The 21,341-nt window shown below is 31.1% G+C and overlaps 10 protein-coding genes across 10 annotated transcripts, besides 2 other annotated features; 5 read left to right on the forward strand and 5 right to left on the reverse strand.

The window, feature by feature from the left end:
• Positions 1 to 286: 286 nt before the first annotated feature.
• TVAGG3_0201780 (E3 ubiquitin-protein ligase trip12 family) lies at positions 287 to 3,937 on the reverse strand (the record flags this gene model as incomplete). The annotated part of the gene is made up of 1 exon (XM_001327393.2): positions 656 to 3,937. The coding sequence occupies one exon, from the start codon at positions 3,935 to 3,937 to the stop codon at positions 656 to 658; it is 3,282 nt and encodes a 1,093-aa protein (XP_001327428.1).
• A 373-nt stretch (positions 3,938 to 4,310) lies between these two features.
• TVAGG3_0201790 (GTPase protein) lies at positions 4,311 to 5,269 on the reverse strand (the record flags this gene model as incomplete). The annotated part of the gene is made up of 1 exon (XM_001327392.2): positions 4,657 to 5,250. The coding sequence occupies one exon, from the start codon at positions 5,248 to 5,250 to the stop codon at positions 4,657 to 4,659; it is 594 nt and encodes a 197-aa protein (XP_001327427.1).
• A 687-nt stretch (positions 5,270 to 5,956) lies between these two features.
• Positions 5,957 to 7,124, forward strand: TVAGG3_0201800 (uncharacterized protein; the record flags this gene model as incomplete). Its single annotated transcript, XM_001327391.1, has 1 exon — positions 6,210 to 7,124. The coding sequence occupies one exon, from the start codon at positions 6,210 to 6,212 to the stop codon at positions 7,122 to 7,124; it is 915 nt and encodes a 304-aa protein (XP_001327426.1).
• A 106-nt stretch (positions 7,125 to 7,230) lies between these two features.
• TVAGG3_0201810 (uncharacterized protein) lies at positions 7,231 to 8,401 on the reverse strand (the record flags this gene model as incomplete). The annotated part of the gene is made up of 1 exon (XM_001327390.1): positions 7,277 to 8,314. One exon carries the CDS (start codon positions 8,312 to 8,314, stop codon positions 7,277 to 7,279), a length of 1,038 nt encoding a protein of 345 aa, XP_001327425.1.
• A 162-nt stretch (positions 8,402 to 8,563) lies between these two features.
• Positions 8,564 to 9,124, reverse strand: TVAGG3_0201820 (uncharacterized protein; the record flags this gene model as incomplete). Its single annotated transcript, XM_001327389.1, has 1 exon — positions 8,564 to 9,124. The coding sequence occupies one exon, from the start codon at positions 9,122 to 9,124 to the stop codon at positions 8,564 to 8,566; it is 561 nt and encodes a 186-aa protein (XP_001327424.1).
• A 1,034-nt stretch (positions 9,125 to 10,158) lies between these two features.
• Positions 10,159 to 15,481: a mobile genetic element.
• On the forward strand, positions 12,917 to 13,365 carry TVAGG3_0201840 (MULE transposase domain-containing protein; the record flags this gene model as incomplete). The annotated part of the gene is made up of 1 exon (XM_051226314.1): positions 12,917 to 13,365. A coding segment is annotated over one exon (449 nt), but the record flags the coding sequence as incomplete, so codon positions are not given.
• On the forward strand, positions 14,099 to 14,404 carry TVAGG3_0201850 (MULE transposase domain-containing protein; the record flags this gene model as incomplete). The annotated part of the gene is made up of 1 exon (XM_001327388.2): positions 14,099 to 14,404. A coding segment is annotated over one exon (306 nt), but the record flags the coding sequence as incomplete, so codon positions are not given.
• Positions 15,482 to 17,048: 1,567 nt separating the features above from the next.
• Positions 17,049 to 18,418, forward strand: TVAGG3_0201860 (sulfur transport; the record flags this gene model as incomplete). Its single annotated transcript, XM_001327387.1, has 1 exon — positions 17,096 to 18,349. The coding sequence occupies one exon, from the start codon at positions 17,096 to 17,098 to the stop codon at positions 18,347 to 18,349; it is 1,254 nt and encodes a 417-aa protein (XP_001327422.1).
• A 693-nt stretch (positions 18,419 to 19,111) lies between these two features.
• Positions 19,112 to 19,585, forward strand: TVAGG3_0201870 (RNA polymerase II transcription regulator recruiting protein; the record flags this gene model as incomplete). Its single annotated transcript, XM_001327386.1, has 1 exon — positions 19,112 to 19,585. The coding sequence occupies one exon, from the start codon at positions 19,112 to 19,114 to the stop codon at positions 19,583 to 19,585; it is 474 nt and encodes a 157-aa protein (XP_001327421.1).
• Positions 19,586 to 19,782: 197 nt separating this feature from the next.
• On the reverse strand, positions 19,783 to 20,617 carry TVAGG3_0201880 (EF-hand family; the record flags this gene model as incomplete). The annotated part of the gene is made up of 1 exon (XM_001327385.1): positions 20,106 to 20,339. The coding sequence occupies one exon, from the start codon at positions 20,337 to 20,339 to the stop codon at positions 20,106 to 20,108; it is 234 nt and encodes a 77-aa protein (XP_001327420.1).
• A 93-nt stretch (positions 20,618 to 20,710) lies between these two features.
• Positions 20,711 to 21,341: part of a mobile genetic element that runs on past the window's edge.

The following is a 21,341-nucleotide window of genomic DNA, read 5'->3' on the forward strand; positions in this document are numbered from 1 at the left end:
ATTCGTAAAGATCTCAAATTCATAAATTTCACCGATAATATAATTATTTTTCTTAGAGAAGTATTAGGGAGTAAATCAGGACGAGTCCATGTGTAGTGGCAGGGACTCAAATTGTTGCTTCATTAAGTTTATTTCAGAAATATTTGTATTCGATAATTTTGTCTGAATTATTTGAGTATTTTTCTTATGCACAAAATAATTTAAACATCTGATTTTAAATTTGAGAACCTTATTTGTAAAATTGAATACTATTCAATTCTTTCTGAAAAACAAAAATTATTCCAATTATGATACCCTGCTATTTTTTATGATTTATGACACTTATTATTCCAAAAGTAACTGTGTAGGCATTCGTTAAACAATGACAATTGGAGTTTGTTTATTACTTTCATTTTTTTCATTGAATATTTTTAATAAAATGAAATTATTCAAAATGAAACATCAGACTAAAGTATTTTTAATACATGACTCAAAATTATCATATTGTCATTATTATGATAGGTAATTTCAGATTATTGTTGGAAAATTCAAATTTTACTTAATATCAAGCAATAATCAATTAACAAATAAAAATAATTAGAAAGAATTAATATATAAAATCGTGTTTATTAACAAAATTAGAAAAATAATATTGAGAAAATATAACAAAAAAAAATTATGTTAACAAAAATGCATCTTGTCCTTCGTATATTGCGTACAACAACTTTTCCCTCATTACTTCGATTGTTGAGTACGGCGGAATCTTCAAATAATGAGAACAAGTTGAAACAGACGGAAGAAGCCAATCTGCGCTTTCCTTTCCCTCAGGAGTCTTTCTAGCAATCGAGATCCTTGGCTGCAATGATCCCAAACCTCCAATTGGGAGTCTTTCGCTTCCTGTTACGAATTTTACGAACAAAGACTGTTCATTTGAAGGCATCTTTACGATCAACTTGAACAGCATCGATATCTGAGGTGAGTTCTTTGTGAAACCATGCTCTACATCGATGGAATCGACGAGATCGTCGAAAGATAAACTTACTTCTGATCCAGTAAGCAAATGGAGGAGTTCGTGCGAGTTTAATAAATCCCACATTGGAGAAGGAACAACACTAGAGAATCCTTTCTTGAATTCCAAGGCGCATTCAAGAACATTTCCTCTTACAGTGAATTCTTCGACCAATTTCCTGTACTCGTCAACATTCTCCGCATTTACTTCCTTGTCTGATCCTCCTGGAACAAGTTCTATGTTGTCAAGGCCAGGATAAGTGAAAGGAAGACCATACAAAGCTGTTTTATCGGAGTTGAGGCTTTTGTCCAGCATCTTGTCGACTTCCGAAACAGTTAATGAGTCTCCGAGAACGAGTCTGAGGAAATTATTCGATAAAGGTATCGGAAGAACGACATCTGAAGCCAGAGCCTTGCCAAACAATACTCCGAGTGTTCTGAACAGCTTCTTGTCAGCGGCAGGAGATGGGAAAAGTCCGTCTTTCGTGAAAGCAAATTCGGATTTCGGATCCTCGTTTCTCCACATGTTCAATGACTTCTTCATGAACTCCCTGGACATTAGATTGAGGAATTCCCTGAGAGGACCTGATCCGTAACCAGCTTCTCCCTGGAATCCGATGACCAAGTGGGATGGTCCTGGTCCAAAGTTGTTTAGAACGGCCAATCCGTCCTCAAAGAGGCTTTCTCTTGACACTGTGCATGAAAAAGTCACTCTTCCCTCGGTGAATTTTTCATTTGATTTCATAATCACCTTCGAAGAGTGGAGAAGAGATGAGAACAGGTCAAGAGATGCAATTTGGAATATGTAGAACTTCAATTGCTCGCTGAATAAAAATGGACATTTTCTAATTATCGCCATTGCAGGAGAAAAGAAACTCATGCTTAGTACAGGTGATTGTAACATCATATTCATGCGAGTTTCTAACTTGGCAGATTTCATGTCACTTTTTGGATTTGTCAGTTTTTGTAAATCTTTGAGACAATTTAGGGCCAAATTCATTTCACCTGTGATTTTCTCGTGTTTCACGTTGAGTTGGAGCGGGGCATCGTTGTCCAAGTCGATTTCAACGAGATTTACAACGACGTTGCCGTCGAAAACTTCCTTTAATGATGAGCAAAGTCTGGATATTGAAGTAAAACACTCAGCAAGGGCTGAAAACCGGGTTCCATCGAGTTCGAATGCGTAGAACTTATAGTTCGGAGGGCGAAGGATCCTGCAAAGAAGTCCTAGCTGTGACCATGTGAAAGATTTCATTAATCTCAAGTCCAAATACTTCGCAAATACAGGATTTGACTGGATAAGCTTCAGCAAATCTTCGACTGAGTAATTACGAATGCTAATATTGAACCAAAACTCTAAACATATGAACATACTTGTCATTAATATGTCTGGAGTCTTGTAAACGTCGTCTCCAAGTTTTAGCTTGAAATTATATCCGATGAAAGGTATTTTTGTGAGCGGTTGGCCTTCCAATGGGTCTCTTTCTTCGTATACCGGTAAAAATGTTGCGATTTCTTCGAAAAGCTTGTACGACGGCTTCAAATCTAAGCCTTCTGCACTCTCTGTCTTCTTCGCGAGTTGATGGAACTGCTTTGCAAGACCAGATGAGAAAAATTCGGCTGATGAGAAGCTGTTTTCATTAATAAACGCTACAATATCTGCGAATGAATCGAATGTCTTACCTTCGCATATACTGCTGGCCTTTCCTTTGACAGATTCCTGTAATTTTGCCAAATTTTCCTGGTACCAGTCGAGATTTGACTTATTTGAGGGCTTTACCCGGCTCAAAGTGTCCGAAATACCGTAAAGGGATGTTTTTGCCTTATCTTCCACGTTCAAAGCGAACTCCAACACTATACACGCGTTATCTGTCTTATTTGCGTGTCCAGATATAGCCACGAACACTTGGGATGGTATTTCGAACTGTTCTAGCATAAGACACGCTGTAAGATTCGAGATAGCGAGCAGTTCATTGTTGTTATTTTCGATTATGTGTCTGATTAGCAGTTCCCTGGCCTTTCTTGAGAATTCCAAGGCGGATTCGGGAGCATCGTGTTCGTCAAGGAGTATGTTTTCTGGGTAGTTCGGTCTGGGAAGGAGCTGTGAGAACAAGAAAAGGGTTCTCTGTATGATATCGAGTCTGGAGTCTGGGAAATCCTTTGAGAATAGTAATCTGTCGTATGGAATGTTCGTTTTGGCAATTGCTTCCGTACATTTCTTCGAATCTGTCAATCTGATCAGTATTATGAGGATATCGTATACTAAATCTGAGCTGGTTGTAGTTGTTATCGCTGTAGAAAGCGATTCGATGTCAGCAATTGGGAAGTCATCGAGATCCATCTCTTTTATTATGTTTCCTATTGCGTTTATGCAGTATTTGGCGATCCTGTTGTCCTGCTGACATGTCAGGGAGCACAGATTAGGTAGGAAATTCACGTAATCGGACCTTTGATAGTACTCTGTCATCACTGCAACGGTTTGCAATGAAGTACGCTGCTCGGCGATGGTCATGAAGTCAAGGAACTTGAAAAATATGTCAATGCCAATGATTTTGCTGAGTGTAGAGGCTGTGTAATTCGCTATTGAATTGAAACAATGGATAACATTCTCTGCTAGCTCAATGCTGAAACCGTTATCAAGTTTTTCTTTGGCTGCTTGTATGAACCCTGCTCTAGCAATTGGAAAAATTGCATCAGTAGAGTTAGATAAAAGATTTCTTATGCATAAAGCAGCTTGTTCAGCAATAAAATCAGATTCTGATGTTTTGAATAACTCAATAACAGGATTTACAACACGTTCAATTCCATAACTGCCAATTTCATCGGGAGAAACTGAAATTAAACTTAATCCTAATAAGGATAAGCTTTCCAGCTGAGCATCGATGTCTGGAGATGAGAGCTGATTTAGTGCCATATCAACTATTTCAGGCGAAAATTGCATTCCATCCATTTCTTCAAACCAAAAAAAAATTGTCAAAATTTTGATGAAAAAATTGTTCAGACGATTGCAATCAATAAAATCAAAGAAATTATTCTCAAAGAAACGAAGATCTCTTAAACGAGGCGAATAAAAGTTGTACTAAATATTGCCATCAAATTTTTTATAATGGCAAAAATTATTTTCAAGTTTAAATTTGTCACCAATTGATAAAGGGATTAAGTTGGAGACATGATATCTGTAGTGTATCAATACCATATATAGATCTATCTATACTTATAGTTTGGATGTCTTATTCTTAATAGATGATGAGTTAATTGATAATCACGTTTGAAGAACTTTTTTTTTCCAACCTTCAACTTTTTTCCTTTTTTATGAATCATGTCTTATCGGAATTTCGTCTAGAGGAAACTTTTATAGACTATATTATAAATCATTTCAAAAAGTAAGGTCTGCTTTTGGACATTTTGAGAATTATTTATTCAATTTTCATCATGTATCATCAGAAAACCACAAAATATGGGTGAGTCTAATGATGAATTAGTGACTCTTACTTGGGATTGACAGCTTAGCTATAGAAAAAATCAAAGATTTTGTTTTTATTGTATTTACAATTTAAAAAAGAGAAAGATTATATTAAGATATATTTGTAGTAGAGAAAGAATGAAGGATTTATACATAAAATTAGATAATATTTTGCTTTCATAGTGCCTTGATGAATAATAATTCAACTAGCAACATCTCTTGCCATCATCTGCGTTTTTACGCTTTGTAAGTGTTGTTACGCCGGAAACTTCCCCTTCACTTCTTCTTGTCATAAGGATATCGACAACAGCGGTGAAAAGCTCTTTAACGCCTTCACCTGTTTTAGCAGAAGTCTGGAAGAATTTAACTCCATGAGCTGTAGCCCATTCTAAAGCTTCCATCTGTGAAATTTTGATTTGATCTGTAAGATCAACTTTGTTTCCGACAATTATAACAGCACTCTGCTCGCCTGCAACACCCTTGAAATCGTCAATCCAGGATTGAAGGCATTGAAATGTAGAAGGTTTCGTCATATCGAAAACGACGACAGCAGCATCTGCACCTCTGTAATAAACTGGGGCGAGGCTTCTGAATTTCTCTTGTCCAGCTGTATCCCAAATTTGGACTTCAATAGATTGGTCGCCACGACGTTCAGTGTATGTATCATAAATAGCGCCAACTGTGTTCGCTTCTGCGTTATTGAATTTATTTCTGATGAACCTGTTTACAAGGCATGTCTTTCCAACAGAGCTTTCACCAATTGTAACTGCTCTAAATGTTGTGGAATCGCTTGCTTGCATTGAAAAACGGCAAAAAAAAATTTTATTTGAGTCAATGATAAGTAACTGAAATCATGACAAAGTATGGATATTTATCGCATAATCGATGAACCAACTTTGTCTCTTACTACTCAATATCAATATTCAACTCGAAATCTCAGCAAATTTTACTTTATGTCTGCAATAAACTCTAATTATTAATAGCACACTGTATTAGATGGGTTGAAAAGAAGCTGTGCTATGAATTACAATGAGAAATTTGAGAATTTCTTGAAACAATTAGTTATATCTGAGTGAATTATCAGATTAGGAAAAATTTCAATGAATAACTACCGAAATCAAAAGCATCTATACAATAATATAATAAAATTAGTCTTAATAAAATAAAATATTTAAATATATGGAAATTAATTAGTATTTTTATGATTCACATAGATCTAGTTCCTAAAATAGATGATGTTATTTTTCCAAATTTTTTATGAATTCCAAAAAATGAAGGGAAAAACTCATTTTTGATAATAATTTTAAAATTTTCAAAATTTTTTTGGAAAAATTTTCATAAGTTGTTTCTTATGTGAAGCATGATTCTAAGCTTAACATTGCAGAACGAGATTAATTTCTTCAAAATTTGATATTTTGTTAATATAATATTTGAATCCTTAACTTTTACATTCAATATTCCAATCAATTACGGACAACTGTAATCTTCTCTGTTATATATTTCGTCCTCAGCATTAATTTGAAGATTTCATTGCAAATAAATCAAGATTATTGAATTTTGATATGATAGAACTCTGAACAAATATATACTTATTTCAATTTTTGCATCATCTTTATAAACTCTAGCAATCATTTTCTGGCAACTGCAGATAAGAGTTAACCTAAAAAAATTTAGGGAAATTTTATTAATTATATTTCACTCATTATTTCATCATAAAACATTTTCAACGTTTCTCTCAATTTTTGAATCAATTAGAATAATGGAAAATTTGCGTTCCATTTTACATTCCAATTCGATAAAATTAGCAAACATTTTAAGAAAAGACGAATCAAGGAGACTAACTTTACCTCTTGAAACAGCTGCAGATCTACCTTCCATTATATATTCTTTTCATCAATGTTGTGAAACAGTTGAAACATCCGAAAATAAACACACACGTGTTAGGGACTCTGGTCCAACCGCAATGGATGCATCGCTCAGTATATATGTATCATCAATACAAGATAAAAAGAATAATAAAGGATCTAAACCTACCGTAATGTATTTAGACTTTTCAAATAATAGTACCCTTGAAAAATCCTTCCTGAAACCACTTAAAACATTTGAAAATCTGCAAGTTTTTTCATTATCAAATACCGGTCTTAAATCCGTTCCTAAAACAATCTTAAAAATGCATGGTAATCTTGAATATCTCGATTTATCTTATAATTTCATCTCAGAAATCCCAACTCGTGCAAAATGGTCACATATTAGAGGAATAAATCTCAGACACAATCGATTTTTCCGATGGCCGGACGCCGTAACGCCTGCCATTATGCCCGATCTTGAGTTTATCGATATTTCCCATAATACGTTAACAGGTCTCATTCCCGAAGATATGGTGTTTGAGCAGTTAAAACATATTGGAATGTCCTACTGCTCTTTAACTAAATTCCCAAGCTTTATTCAAGGCTTAATTTCTCTGAAATCAATAGATATAAGTGGTAATCATGATTTGCAACATTTTACTCTACATGATTTAGATAGTGCTCTTTCTCTCGTACACATTAACTTACAAGGAGTTAGAATACTAGAAACTGCAACTGTAGCTCATTTCCCACCAAATTTAATTATTGCAAAGTATTGCCCTAACTTTAAGAGGCTAAATATTCAGAATATTCTCTTTATTATGTAAATTGTTGTTGTTTACTTACTCACATCCGTATTTTTTTTTGAAATACAGGCTAAATTTTATGTATTTTGATCAGCTTGTAGGATCAAACAATATAAGATATAATAAAGGCAAAGTTTACAAAAACAATAAACATATAAAAATATAATATCAAATTAATTTGAAGTTTTGTTGATAAATGGATTTTGTTGTAGAAAACAAATAGTTCCTTTCTCTTTGGCAAACTGAACTTTGAGTTCACTTGGAATTTCAGATAAATATCTGAAACCTTTTCGAGTTGTGACCATATCGTTTCTTCCTGCGTGCCAGAAGACTACATCCTTGAGATACGTATTAGGATTTAAGTAGGATAAACTATGATCTGAGCAAACTTTGATATTTTCATACCATTTATACTCAAGATTATCGACAGATTCATCAAGAAGTGGAGGACCAAGGAATCTGTATGAATTTATTTGATTTGGTTTCAGGTGCATTTTATTCATCATTTGGAAAGTAATAACGTCGTCTCCTTTTGCATATTCGGAGTAGTATTCATCTACGTATTCTTTTTCGTGAAGGAGAAATTCATGAACTGCAGCACGAGACATGATCCAACCAGATCCACCATGAAGGTATGCAAAGTTCCTTCCTTTAACAATAACAGGAGATTGTATAAGATGTCCTTTAACTACAATGTCTTTTCGAGGATCGTATTCACTTTCTAATTCGCTCATCATCTGAGGAAGCTTGCGAATGTCAACTAAACAATCATCAGTAGTTCTCGCATACCAATCCAAGTCTGTAGAGTAATAAAAATCATAGAGACTTTGAATAAACATGTGAAGAAAATTTTGAAAATGAATAATCGAACCATTCCATGGTATATTATACTGATAATCGAGTTCTACATCCAAGTCAAGAGCAGATCCTACTCTTAGCATAGAATTCTTAAACATTTTTGCAAAATCTCGAGCCCAATATTCATATCCTACTTTAACACGTATCATATTTTGTGGGTTACCGTTTAATAAGAACATGTATAATTTGCATTTGTCAGAATTTTGTATGTATGGTTGAGATTGTATTTGTGGAATGTATTCTGAGATTTGTGTTGCGCATATTGCATGAAATATATATAGAACTATCAATATAAAAGCTGCTAAGATGAAAGATTTTCTGATTGGAGAGGAGATGTTCGCATGTACAAACATCGAATTCGCTCACCAATGAAAATGATATTATAAGTATGGTTTCTATTGAAACACCTATCTGTTGTATCCATGAATTCGATAGATTTAATACTCAATCATCACTAACATGTTGAATCTTAATTGATTTTTTATTATAGATAAATCCATAGATACTAAATACACTAGACCACAGCGGGTAGCTAAATAATCAATTTCAGGTTCGAAAAATCAAACAAAATATTTTAATTATATTGTAACAAAAATAACATATCAAAACAGTTGTAATAATCGATCTTTTTCATCAGAAGGGTCCATATTATTAACGTATTCTTTTAATTTACTGATTTTTTCATCATAATAGGCACATTCTTCGGCAACAGATTGAATTTCCATTGAAATTGCAGTAGCATTTTGTTTTCTTGACTCTATATCAGCTGATAATGCCTTTAGAAATTCTGCTGAAGGGGTGAGGTAATTTCGAATTCCATCAATTGCCTGATTAAATGAAAAAACACCAGTGTTTGAAACATCATTAATATCAACTTCTTCAATATCGCGTATTGGAGACCAATGATCTGGTTGTGTAATTTTGTAAAATTCGTAGAGACTTCTGACATATGTAAGCGAGCTTTTTCTCTTTTTATCTGGTGATGATTTTACTGGATGATATGGTTCATACTCTTTAAATATATTTTGACATAAAATAACTAAAAAATCTGATGGATGAGCGCAAGAGTGTTCATCTTTTAGTTCTGGAATATAAAGTGTATCTACCCATGCTTTGTTTTTGAGATTCAGCATCTCATAAGGATTTGAAACCATAACTTTCATCTTCAACAAATTTTTTCCCAAATTTTTTTAGAATTCCCGTTTATTTTTTATATTTTTATTAGAACAGAAGAATTTTAATATCTTGCCTATAAGAAGATGTTTCGTTAATTTTTTGACGAATTAGTGTTAAATAAAATTACATAATGTTTGCTTTCTAGAGCAAACGGATGAGAATATAAGAAGCCTCAAGCTATAAAACTCAGTGACAGGTTCTTGAATCATAACTCAAGTGTAATATCTCAAGAAATAGATTCGATCAAGGATTTCAGATAATTGTTGTTCGATAAAGAGCCTATGGTCCACCAGCGATTATTTTATTTCCTGAAGCTTTCAATCACATTTCAATAGTTTCTGATTTTAAGGGTCCACTGTAAAAATTGAAAGTCTCTCAAAATTGAGAGGCGATTTGCAAATAATCGTTATCGTCATTTTTCGAAAATCCACTTTTCCTAGTGTTCTGATTAATATTATGTGAATACAACAATGAAGCATATGTTTCAATAAGATGGTAATATATTCTATCACTTCAAATCTCATAAAAATTGCAAAATCAGTGAGTTTTATAAGAACATGATTTTTTCGAATTTTTTCGCTTTTGGATGCGTGTTTTGAAAAATAGATATTTTCGAATTTTAATTTTATCTTAATTATAAGTTTTATATTAGGAATTTTTTTGACCTATTTCCAATCATTAATTCCAATGTTTTTCAAGGAATTTAATTGAGAAGAAATTAGGAATTTCGCTTTAATGCCATTACAAACTAATATTATGATGCATAATATATATATTTATTGAGGCTAATGCCGGGATATCTTGCGTTTAAAAAAAATTCAAAGAATTGACAATTGGATAGCACAAATTTAATTCCCTGGACAAAGTATTATTGTTTATATCTTCAAACCATTATCCTTAGTTTTGAAATGTTGGCCAAAAATTTTCGTGTTATTTTTTGTGTTTAAGCATAAATTATGTATTTACTTATGAAAAATAAGCATTTTATTCATTATCATAAAGATATACCATAACAATTGATGGTAAAAAAGGGGGTTGGCGTCCTAAGGCGTCCTAGTGTAAATTTCTCAAAATTGTGATATTTACATCACATTTTTGAGAGGTTTATGGGCGTCCTAAGGGAAAATTGAATAGCTAGGGCGTCCCGAATTTTCATTCTAAGATTTAAATATATTATATACTTAAGTATAATACAAGCAATATAAAAATTAAATTTTTATTATGTTAACTTATAAGAAATTTTTTTGAATTATCGTTGATTTATTGTAATCTTTCCAGGCTATACTTTTGAAATCAACTTTACCTGTCATACGCATTAATGTAGTAGATGTCCAGGTGTAGCTATTATATCCCAGCAACATTGGTATTTTATCATTGTAAGATATCAAAATGAAGCGTTTTTTCAGATATAATTTTTCGTAAATTTTTCAAAAATAAGATGGTAAAAAAGCCTCGACTTGCTCGAAAAATAACAATTTTTTTACTTGTAAAAATAACCCTTTTACAGCATGGGCAGCTATTCAATCACTATTTCTTTTTCTAAAAGTATATTTTTCAAAAAAAATTAAGATCAAATTCGACAATTTCTTGATGAAAGCAAAAATATTACACATACTTCTAGATGCATGGGATAAAATATGCAATTATTCAATCAATTCGCATGATTTGAAAAAAAATCTAAATTTGATAAAAATGTAGAAATTTTTTATTTTTAACTTGAGATTCGATTTTTTTGATCCAATTTGTGAATTTTTTTATCGGAATTTCAATTAATTTGTTGATCAAAAATGACCTCACAATGTTTGATCATAAGTGAAGTCATCTTCATGGGTATTTAGAAATTCCAAGAGAAATTGCTTATTTCTCGCAGATGTAATATCTGAGAAAATCGAATTTAAATATTCATAGAAACCCAAATCATTCTCCGGTTCGAATAATTCATCTGTTGCTTTTTCTGTTTTTTCTATGAATTTTAATAATTTGATTAATAAATCTTCATCAGGAAGAATTATTGCTGCATTTGTGATAAAATTCCATATTGAGGTAATATGGCAATAATTACATTTATAAAATGTAATTTTATCCAAAATTTTTGGCAAATTCGCATAATAGCATTAATATTTGAAGCTGAGATTAAACCTGTGATTACTTCTGTAACTTTTGGAAAATCATCGCAATTTAATATCTCTTTTATTGAATTGAGAAATAAAAAAAATCAAATGGATTCATTTCTTCAATTTCAAGGAGATTGTAAAAATTGATAGAAGTGTTATTGCAACAAATTGTATTTGCAGCAAAAAATATCATTTGCTCGATTCCATTTTTGGAATAAATTTGCTGGAACAATGTTAAATTAAAACAGTTGCTTAATTTTTCTTCATTGTTTTCATAAAAAAGTAACAAGTTTGCAACTGAAATTTCAAAATTTTGATAATTGCCAGTTATTTCAGTAAATATATATTTGCTTTTCTTCATCTAAAAATGGCAAATATTGATTTGCAATATTAACTAAAGTTTGGGATAAATTGTTCCAGTTTGATTTTACAATTTGTGAGCACATTATGTAATATGTAAATTTATCCGCTTTGTAGGAATTTAAAATTGTTTGTTGTTCTGTTTCAGTTAAATTACTGAATTTTTCAAGATTAATATTGTGATAAAAAATAGAATCCTTGAAACATTCTGATATCTTTTCAATGTTTAAAACGGATGCTAAAAAATGTAAAAGAACTTCATCAGTCACTGTGATTTTTTTGAAAAATTTATCCCAATTCAAGCATCCAATTGATCTTTCTGTCATTGTACTTATGCATTGATAAAGTTGATTTAATGAATCCGAAGAATAATCATTATGCTTGACTAGTTGAGTTAGTTGATACAGACTGTCGTCAGCCATTTTAAAAAAATGAATAAAATTGTATAGTAAATTATATTTGTGAAATTTGTGACGCTACATTCAATCTAAGACCAATATCTCAAAGAATTCCTCATTTAAGTATTACTTTTCATTGTTTTTTAAAAAATATCTTTGCTTATTTGTTCACTTTTTTGACATTTATTATATGCTTTTTATCATATTTCCGATGATATGAATATATATTCTATATAAGAATGACGCTACATTCAATCTAAGACCAATATCTCAAAGAATTACTCATTTAAGTATTACTTTTCATTTTTGATTCAATTTTCGAACGGTTTTCGTAAATTTTGCATCATTTCATTTTTTAATGGGAAAATCATCTATATTTAATCAAAAAAGAGCAAACTTTACAGACGAAAATAAAATATTTATCAGGGAACAATCTGATAAATACCAAAAATCAACATCGAGAGATGAAAAAACGAATATAATCAAACAAGTTCTTCAATATTTTAATATTAAATACGCCGAAAATGAATCTAAAGCTGTCAGAAGATATTTTAGTTATATTGCAGTTAAAAATATTCCCGCAGTTACTGGAAAATATCCTGATACAATTGTTCGCAAAGATATGCTTTATTCGCATGATCATACAAATATTATTAATTCAAATAATATTGAACGTTACTACCGTTGCATCGATCATTCTTGTCAAGCACGTTATTTAGTTAAAATTGAGAACAGTTCAGTTTCCGAAGATTTACAAAAGGAACATATACCCGAATGCAGACAATTTAAAAAGTTACAAAATGAAAAAAATGATCTTCATAAATCAATGACTCTGACAGAAATATACAATAAGGCAATGGCAAAATTTTCTGAAGACAACGGCACTTTTCAGCAGATTAAAAAATTTATGACAGAACTTGCTGTTGGTACTGATGAAAACCCATTAATTAAAGATTCATTGGTCAGGGAAGTTTATAATAAGTCCAGAAAATTTTCTGTTGGAGAAAAAATTACAGACGATGAAATTGCTAATTTTTGTTTAATAAATGGCGAGCAGTTTTTCATTGGCCATGATTTTCAAGCAAATTGTGAGACGATGTTTTTTGGTTTTGAGAAGGCAATTCAATTTGCAAAAGAAGCCACAGATTTATTTTGCGATGGAACTTTTAAAATTACACCAAAACATTTTCAAAAAGGACAGATGCTAACAATTATGATTTGTGAACCTTCAACAAATCAATATCTACCACTTTTATTTATATTCATGAAAAACCGCACATTTGAATCTTATAAGAAGGCATTTGAATATATTTTTACTGTCAAGGGTATTCAATTTTCAAAGCTAATTCAAATTCATTGTGATTTTGAAAAGGGAATGATAGAGGCACTTCAACAAATTTTCCCTAAAGTCCGTATAATTGGATGCCTATTTCATTTCAAACAAGCTTTACACAGGAAACTTGTAGCACTTTATACAAAAAATTTCAATACTTTACAAAATTCTTTATTTAAGCTATATTCTATTACTCCATTCATGTCTCATGAAGAATTTGTACTTACAATGCATATAATTAATCAAAATAAAGTTGATTCGATCAAAGATTATATTGATTATTTCAACAAAGTTTGGTTGCCGCACTACAATTTAATATCTCAATATAATAATGCAACTGCAATATTCACTAATGATTGCCTCGAGAGTATGCATTCAGAATTTTCTTCGTTAAAACATCCAAACATTTATGAAGCTATTAAGAAGATATCTCAAATCCAATTAGATAAATATAACGCCATCAAAAATAACCAGAAGATCGAGCGCCATATAAAAACCGTTATCACTGATAGCTACAAAAATTATATTCTTGACTGCTTTCAAAAAGAACTTGAGAAAACAATTTTTTCTATCAAACAATACAACGTAAGTGATCTTTCTTTGGCTCAGAACGAGATTTCTCCATATGGTTCCATAGAATCGAGTTCATTGTTCGAAAATATTCCAGTTCATGATGCAGATATACTCAAATCGATCGATCTAACAGATAAAGATACAATGATCACTAAGTTTATTAATGAAAAAAGAGAAAAAATTATGGCATTATTTAATGAAACATTAAATCATCCAGATTTTAATTCATCCACTCCAATTCAAACTAATTTTGAGCAAGCCGATACAAATCAAGGTTCAGATGCTCCAATTCGCTCCGAAAATTCAAATATTGCAGACTCTACAGATTTAGAACCAGAAAATCAAAACCATCCTTCTACAAATCAAATGTCTAGTAATCTAGAACATAAGCTGGACCTTCTTGATCATATTGAAAAACAATTATCGAAAATGCGCTCGTTATTGGGAATTCTTCCTACTACAAATGCTATTGTTGGGCCGTCAAAACAAGTTTCAGTTAATAGCAAGCAAAATTCTGAAAAAAATAAGAAAAAATCTTCCATAACAACAAAATCAAACAATAAAAAACAAAATTCATCCGACAATCCTCCTAAACGTAAAGCTCCTATTTCGGAAAGGATTCTCAGCGATAATAACTTATATTTTCAAGTTCATCGAAAGAGATCGAAAAGCAAACGTTCCACATCTACAGAGAAAAAGAATTGATATATGAAGTCTAATTCCTTTTATAACTACTATATTTTTATTCTTATGACTAAAAAATAATATATTATTTAACAATTTTCATTTTTTTCTTTTAACAATTTCGTTTTATTTCCATTTATTGTTAAATGATTTTTAGCATACACCTTTCTTTGTTCATCTTCTAAATACAATTTATTTTTTCTTAGATATAATTCTATTCATTCAATTCGATCGTCATTTTTCAGTACATGATCGTAATTTTCAATTATTGATCGCGATTTTACTTCAGAATTTGTTCGCAATATTGCTTATCAAAATTATATCTCTATTCTCTCATTTCTGTTTAGTCAATATCATTACACTCCTATTGTCTAATAACATGCTATTAATTTTCTTAAAATTAAAAAAAAAATATCAACTTTTAAAAACAGAAACTTAACATCCTTAGGTCAATGGATTTTGATGTGAGATACATTTAATCTGTTTTTCTTTTTTTATTTTAAATAATTGAATATTTATAGTTGTTATGGGTCTTACATCATGTAAAACGAATTTTCTTAAAGTAAATTTACTTTTTCTTCAATCTTTCTTACATATTTATTAAAAAAAAATTATCCAAAAAAAGATGTTTTAGAATGAAAAAAATAGAAAAATCTTCATTTATAGTCTTTCTTGCATGTATACGTTTTGATTTTTTTCTTTTTTAAAAAATTCAATTTCTAGAAAAATCGAGAAAAAATCATTTTCTTCTATTTTTTAGGACGCCATACCCATTGAAATCTCCTCTCAGGACGCCATAAACTATTCAATTATGGTGTAAACTTCTCAAAAATTGAATAGTTTACATCAGGACGCCTTAGGACGCCAACCCTTTACGCGCCCACAATTGATAAATTTTTTTTTAAAAAAATTGTGTATTTTAGTGGGTATTATTCTGGATAATGCCAATTTTTACAAGATTTAATTAAGGGTTTCGTTTTGCTAAAATTGTCACTTTTATAGCATATTTGTTTTTGGATGTTTTGCGAAACCAAAAAAAAACTATGATATACAATGTGTGTGTAAAGAAAATACTTTATTTACTAGTTAAAAAATCATTTGGTATTGATCAAGTTATTTTTTCTGGATAAGATATTATATGGATAATTGGATAGAAAATACAATTATATAATCTTGTACCTGGTTTAATTAAGCTAATTGTCATCAGAAACTTGTAATTTTTAATTTCAGATTTTCTTTTCATTACTGCTTTTCTTAATAGGTCAAGTTCTTATTTACGTTATAAAGTATGATATTTACAAATATCAAGTTATCATGTTTTTGAGAAATTATGAGAAACAAACAAAAATGAAAAAGATAGGAATAGCAATGAATAGTGATGTGGGTATAGAAAATGTAAGAGATATGAATGCAAAGCAATCAGTATTTAGGACATTGACCATAGATTTCGAAAAAAAATGCTGCATATTGAGCGAAAACTATGATTATATTATAAGACTGTCATTTAAAGCATAATGAAACTATTCCCTTTTCATTTTAATCGAATAAGATAGTAAAGATTTTTGAATTAGCTAGAAACTGATGAGATGTTTTCACAAATCAGATTTTTAATCTCTATAATGCATAATTCACTCAATATCTCAATTTTGATATTGCGAGATATTTTTGCTATCGGTTTCGCAATTTTGACACAATAGCAAGAGGGTTCTATAAGCATTATTATCAACGTAGAATCTGAATATCATATCAGAAAATGTCGCAAATCTGACATTTACCCGACCAAATAGCAAAAATAATTGAATACTTTTCGCGAAAACTTTAAAAATCGATAAAAATATGAAATATAGATATTAAAGAGACTTTTAATATAATATTCATAAAGATTTTCCAAAAATATGATACCGCAAAAATAAAAAAGTGACGTCTTGAGTGGAGTCAAAAGTCGAAATTGCTAGCTAAATGTTTTTTTAGCGAAATTGCGTATTGTACGTTTTTTTCGCAAAACTAAACCCTTAATTTAATATTAACCATATCAATAGCCGACTCAATGTAAAAATTTAGATATTATTTTTTCATTAATCAAACTTTGATAAATTTTAGTATAATGAACGATTTTGTTTCGTGTATGATACAGAAATGAAAAGCTTAATTAATATCATTTTGCATTTTTTAAAGGATGTTAGAGTACATCTACATTAAAAAATCAGATTTGAACTGCGATACTGCATCAAATTGATGCATATCTGATAAGGATCTCAAAAGAGTAAAGTTAATTTTTTTGTGTTTTTTTAAGTTTTTTTTGGGCCTTAGTAAAACACCATCTCGAGCAATATTTTTGGGACGACGATAGACCTTATTTGGCCTTACAGTGGACCCTTAACCCCTGTCCAGAAAAAATTTTTATAAAATCAAACTCATGATCCAATAACAGTCAACTTCTTAAGTGAGTCAGTGGTTTATCTTACAATCTGCCTATAAAATTGGCAAAAATTTTCAATGGAAGAAAAGAAATCACCTCGCTGGCTGATTATTATTGCAATAGTTCTTTATGTAACATTCACAGCACTATGCTTTTCATTAACGTCTAACTGGAGAATAGGCTTTTTGTGCATAGTTTCAACATTATTCGGATTTGTTCTTACGTATGGACCTCTTGGATTCACATGCTCATTCAGATCTCTCACAACTGATGGTGATTTCAAGCAATACCGTGATTTGCTTGTTATGTTGTTCGTTGGTACTGGTCTTTGCTCATTAATTGAGTCAATTCAAGGCTTACATCCATTATTTGACCCAACCAAGACCAAGAAATTCTCCGATAGCGGATCACCAGTTGGTGTATCATTAGTTATTGGCTCATTTATGTTCGGAATTGGAATGCAACTCGGCTCAGGCTGCGCATCAGGAACATTCGTTGGCATTGGCGAAGGCTTCCTCAAGGCTTACCTCGTTTTACCTTTCTTTGTTGTCGGGTCTGTTCTCGCTGTTATGGATCCAGTCTATAAATGGTGGTCAAAGCTTCCAGCAACAAAAGAACCAGTCCAAATCGAATTTGGCTTTACATTAATGATCATCATGGCATTATTCGGCCTCACATTCATTTCTGATACCATCAAATCTCGCAGACGCCAAATGAACTCCGAAAGAAGCCACGATGACTTCACAGTCATGAAGAGCTTGTTTACTATCGACGGACCAAATACAAAATCGAATGATGAGAACGAAGAAAAGTGGTATCATTCGATAATTGTTGGCGCAATCGTCGGAGTCATTCTTGCGCTCTTCTATCTCTTCAATGGTACAATGATTGGCATCACTGGAGTATTACCAAAGGTTGGCTGCGCTATTTTGAAGAAATGCGGAGTCAAAGTAGATAATTGGGTATATTTCCAACAATCTCCACTTCCAAAGAACTTCCTCGACGTCAACATCTTTGATTCTAACATATTCATCGCTCTCGGAGCCTTCCTTGCCGCTACAATCAAAGGAAATTTCGGAAAGGGCCAAAAGAAGGGAGTTGTTGAATATATTAGAGGTGTATTCGGCGGATTACTCATGGGATTCGGCGCAAGACTCGCAAACGGCTGCAATATTGGTGCAATGACTTCTGGAATCACTTCTTCATCAATGCATGGCTTTGTTTGGATGGCTTGTGCTATCATTGGATCACTATTAACATGCCAGACTGATAAGTTCATTGCTAAGAAGTGCAAAAAGGAGAGTGTCAATACTTTCACGCCGATTTTATAAATTAGTTTCTGATTAAATCTATTATTATTTATATAGCTTTTTCATTAATATTAGATAATTTTAGCACACTCTAAACCATCTAAAACAAAATTATATTTTGAATAAAATAATGAATTTTATTTGAAGTATTTTGATTTCAATATATAATTAATGATTCGATTGCAATGTGTGTTTATCATATATAGATGTCAATTTCAATTGAATTAATTTTTTTTATCATAATTGTTGATTTTTTGATTTAAGGTATTTTAATGAATTTCCATAATACTGGTGATATCATACTTTGAGTGCCAAGGCTTTATGTTTTAATAATTTTTTATTTCAAAAATAAATATCAGAGAAAAATTCTCCGATGAAACACTGCATGCTGTCACTCTGACAGAATATTCAAGTTCTGAACGAATTTCTGAATTTGACAAGAATGCATTTTGCATTTCCTAAAAAAAATCGGAGAAATAAGGTATATCTAAATAAATTAAACATCATGTATAACAATCCCAGCATATTTAATTACGATAGTGCAAATAAAGAGCAAAATGTTGACCATCAATAATTGATAGCTATTTTATAAATTCTGAGTGAACGGTTTTTTGTGTGTTGGAATTCAAAAATTTTGGCGGCTTTGTTATCAAAAAATCTAAATTCATAAATCTTATTCAATGCTTTTGTTTTTTTGATAAGGAATCATTTTCGTATGATCAATATTGTCTGTTGAATCAAATATGATTCTGAAATTCAACCTTGAATTTTTACTTTTTAAAAATGAACGATACCCAAGCACCACCACAGCCTAAGAAGCCTGTTAAGAAAAACAAATTCTCTGCTGAAGAAGACCAGAAGCTCCAAGAGTTAATTAAGAAGTATGGTTTATTTGACTGGGAATCAATTAGTGAAGAGATGCAAACAAGAACCCCAAGACAGTGCCGTGATCGTTGGAATTATTATTTAAACCCTGATGTGAGGACGAATCAGTGGACAGAAGAGGAAGAGAAGCTCTTACTTAAGAAATATGAAAAATATGGACCTAAATGGTCAAAAATATCTAAGTTCTTTGATAATAGAACTGATGTCAATATCAAAAATCATTACATCGTTTTAGAAAGAAGGAAAGCTAAAGCGAATATTCCGCGCGTACCAGAAGATAGAAGACAGTTACCATTTCTCACCCCAATGGAACCAAAGCCAGAGATTCCGGAGATGAGATGGCTCGATAATCAGTTCGGTATAGAATTTTAAAAATGTTGGTTATTTCTGTTTTTCCCTCTTTATTTAGTTTGTTTGTTCTGCAAAAAGCGGATTTGAGCTGATACTATTCTCCGAGCTTCTAACTTTTGTGTTATGATGACATTATAGAATAAATGCCGCGATCAGAATAAATTGAAAGAAAAACAATACATTTATAATCAAATTCATGCATCTCATGTGCTTCATAGCTTGTGTCGTTCTCTGACGAACCGTTTCCCCTTTTCATATTGCGTCAATTTTCAAAAACTTAAAATTCGATTAATTTGCACTCATCAATGCTATAGTAATACTAAATACAATTCTTCCAACTGAAACTAAGCTCGAAATTCAAAAAAATGAATAAAGGTTAATATTGATTCAGAGAACGAATCAATATAAGTATTGAAAAATCTCAGAAAATGAAATTCAAATTAATGACTACTTTACTAAATCCCTCAATGAGAATTTAGATTCCTAATTTGATAAATAAAGCCATTAAAAGTAAAATAAGTTAAAACATTTAGTAATTTTTTCAAATAAGAAGGCAACATTGACTTTTGCCTTTTCCATCATGGGCATCAGTGCTCTTTTTAACTTCATCACCATAATACTTGCAATATTCATAAAATTGTATTGTTCCATTCATATTTTCATCCATCTTTCTCATCTTCTTTGCTTCTTCATAAACATTTGTATTTGGATTGAAGCCTTTATGGAAATCAATTAATTCCTGAAGCTTAACATTACCATCTCTATCTTTATCCATGGCCTGATAAAAGACTTTGAGGATCTCATAAGGATATTTTTCTTCCTCGATTTCTTTGTAATGATCTTTCCATTGGATGAGGAAATTTTGTATAGGCTCCCATTTTGCTTTATCGTTTCTTTCATCATCAAAAGCGCGATATAAATTAGTAATCCAAAGATCTGATTTTGAATCATCAATTGAGCTGATAACAAAAATGAATTCCTCTTTGCTAACGGTTCCATCGCCATTTTCATCAGCTTTTTAAAGGCCACTATCAATGGCTGCTTGGATTTTCTCAGGAGTTGCCATAAAAAATAACGAATTATTAGATTTCCTTTTTATTTTAAGAAAAAATGATTATTTTGTCCATGAACTTGCTATAATTTTAAGGGTGCACCCGTATGTACGTTTATTTGAGAGGAGGAGGATTACCCTCTCAATTTTGAGGGATTCGTTAGTTTATTTTCTCGATGAATATGCAATAAAATTTGATTTTTACCTTATCAATATACTTCATATAATATACACATGTTCATGTAAAAACTTTTTTCCAAAATCCTCAGGAATTAATGGATTTTTGAATTTTATCGAAAAAAAAATATTTTCAGAACAGCCTTAACGGCTAAGATTTAGGAACAATGTTAAGTATCAAAAAGAAAGGAGGTCTGATATAGACAACATATATCGTTGAAGGTTGAAAAAATCTCTAATATTTGAGCCCAAAATTTCAAATTTTAATTTTTTGAAAAAAGAGGCCACCCGTATGTACGTTTATTTGAGAGGAGGAGGATTATATTTTTGAAAGGGTGAAACATTATGAATATGTTAATTATATAATAATATGTATTATTATAAAAAAGAAAAAATAAAGCATGTTAAAATTTTTCTTTCTTGATTTTTTACAAAATCTACTTAGAATTATGCAAAATATGACTAAATAATTATAAATTTCAAGTTAAATTTTAATTTTGATAAATAATTTAAATTTCAAAATATCAAGTTCAGTTCGACTATGTATGT

This window comes from Trichomonas vaginalis, chromosome IV (assembly GCF_026262505.1).
Source record: "Trichomonas vaginalis G3 chromosome IV, whole genome shotgun sequence".
Lineage (NCBI taxonomy): Eukaryota > Parabasalia > Trichomonadida > Trichomonadidae > Trichomonas > Trichomonas vaginalis.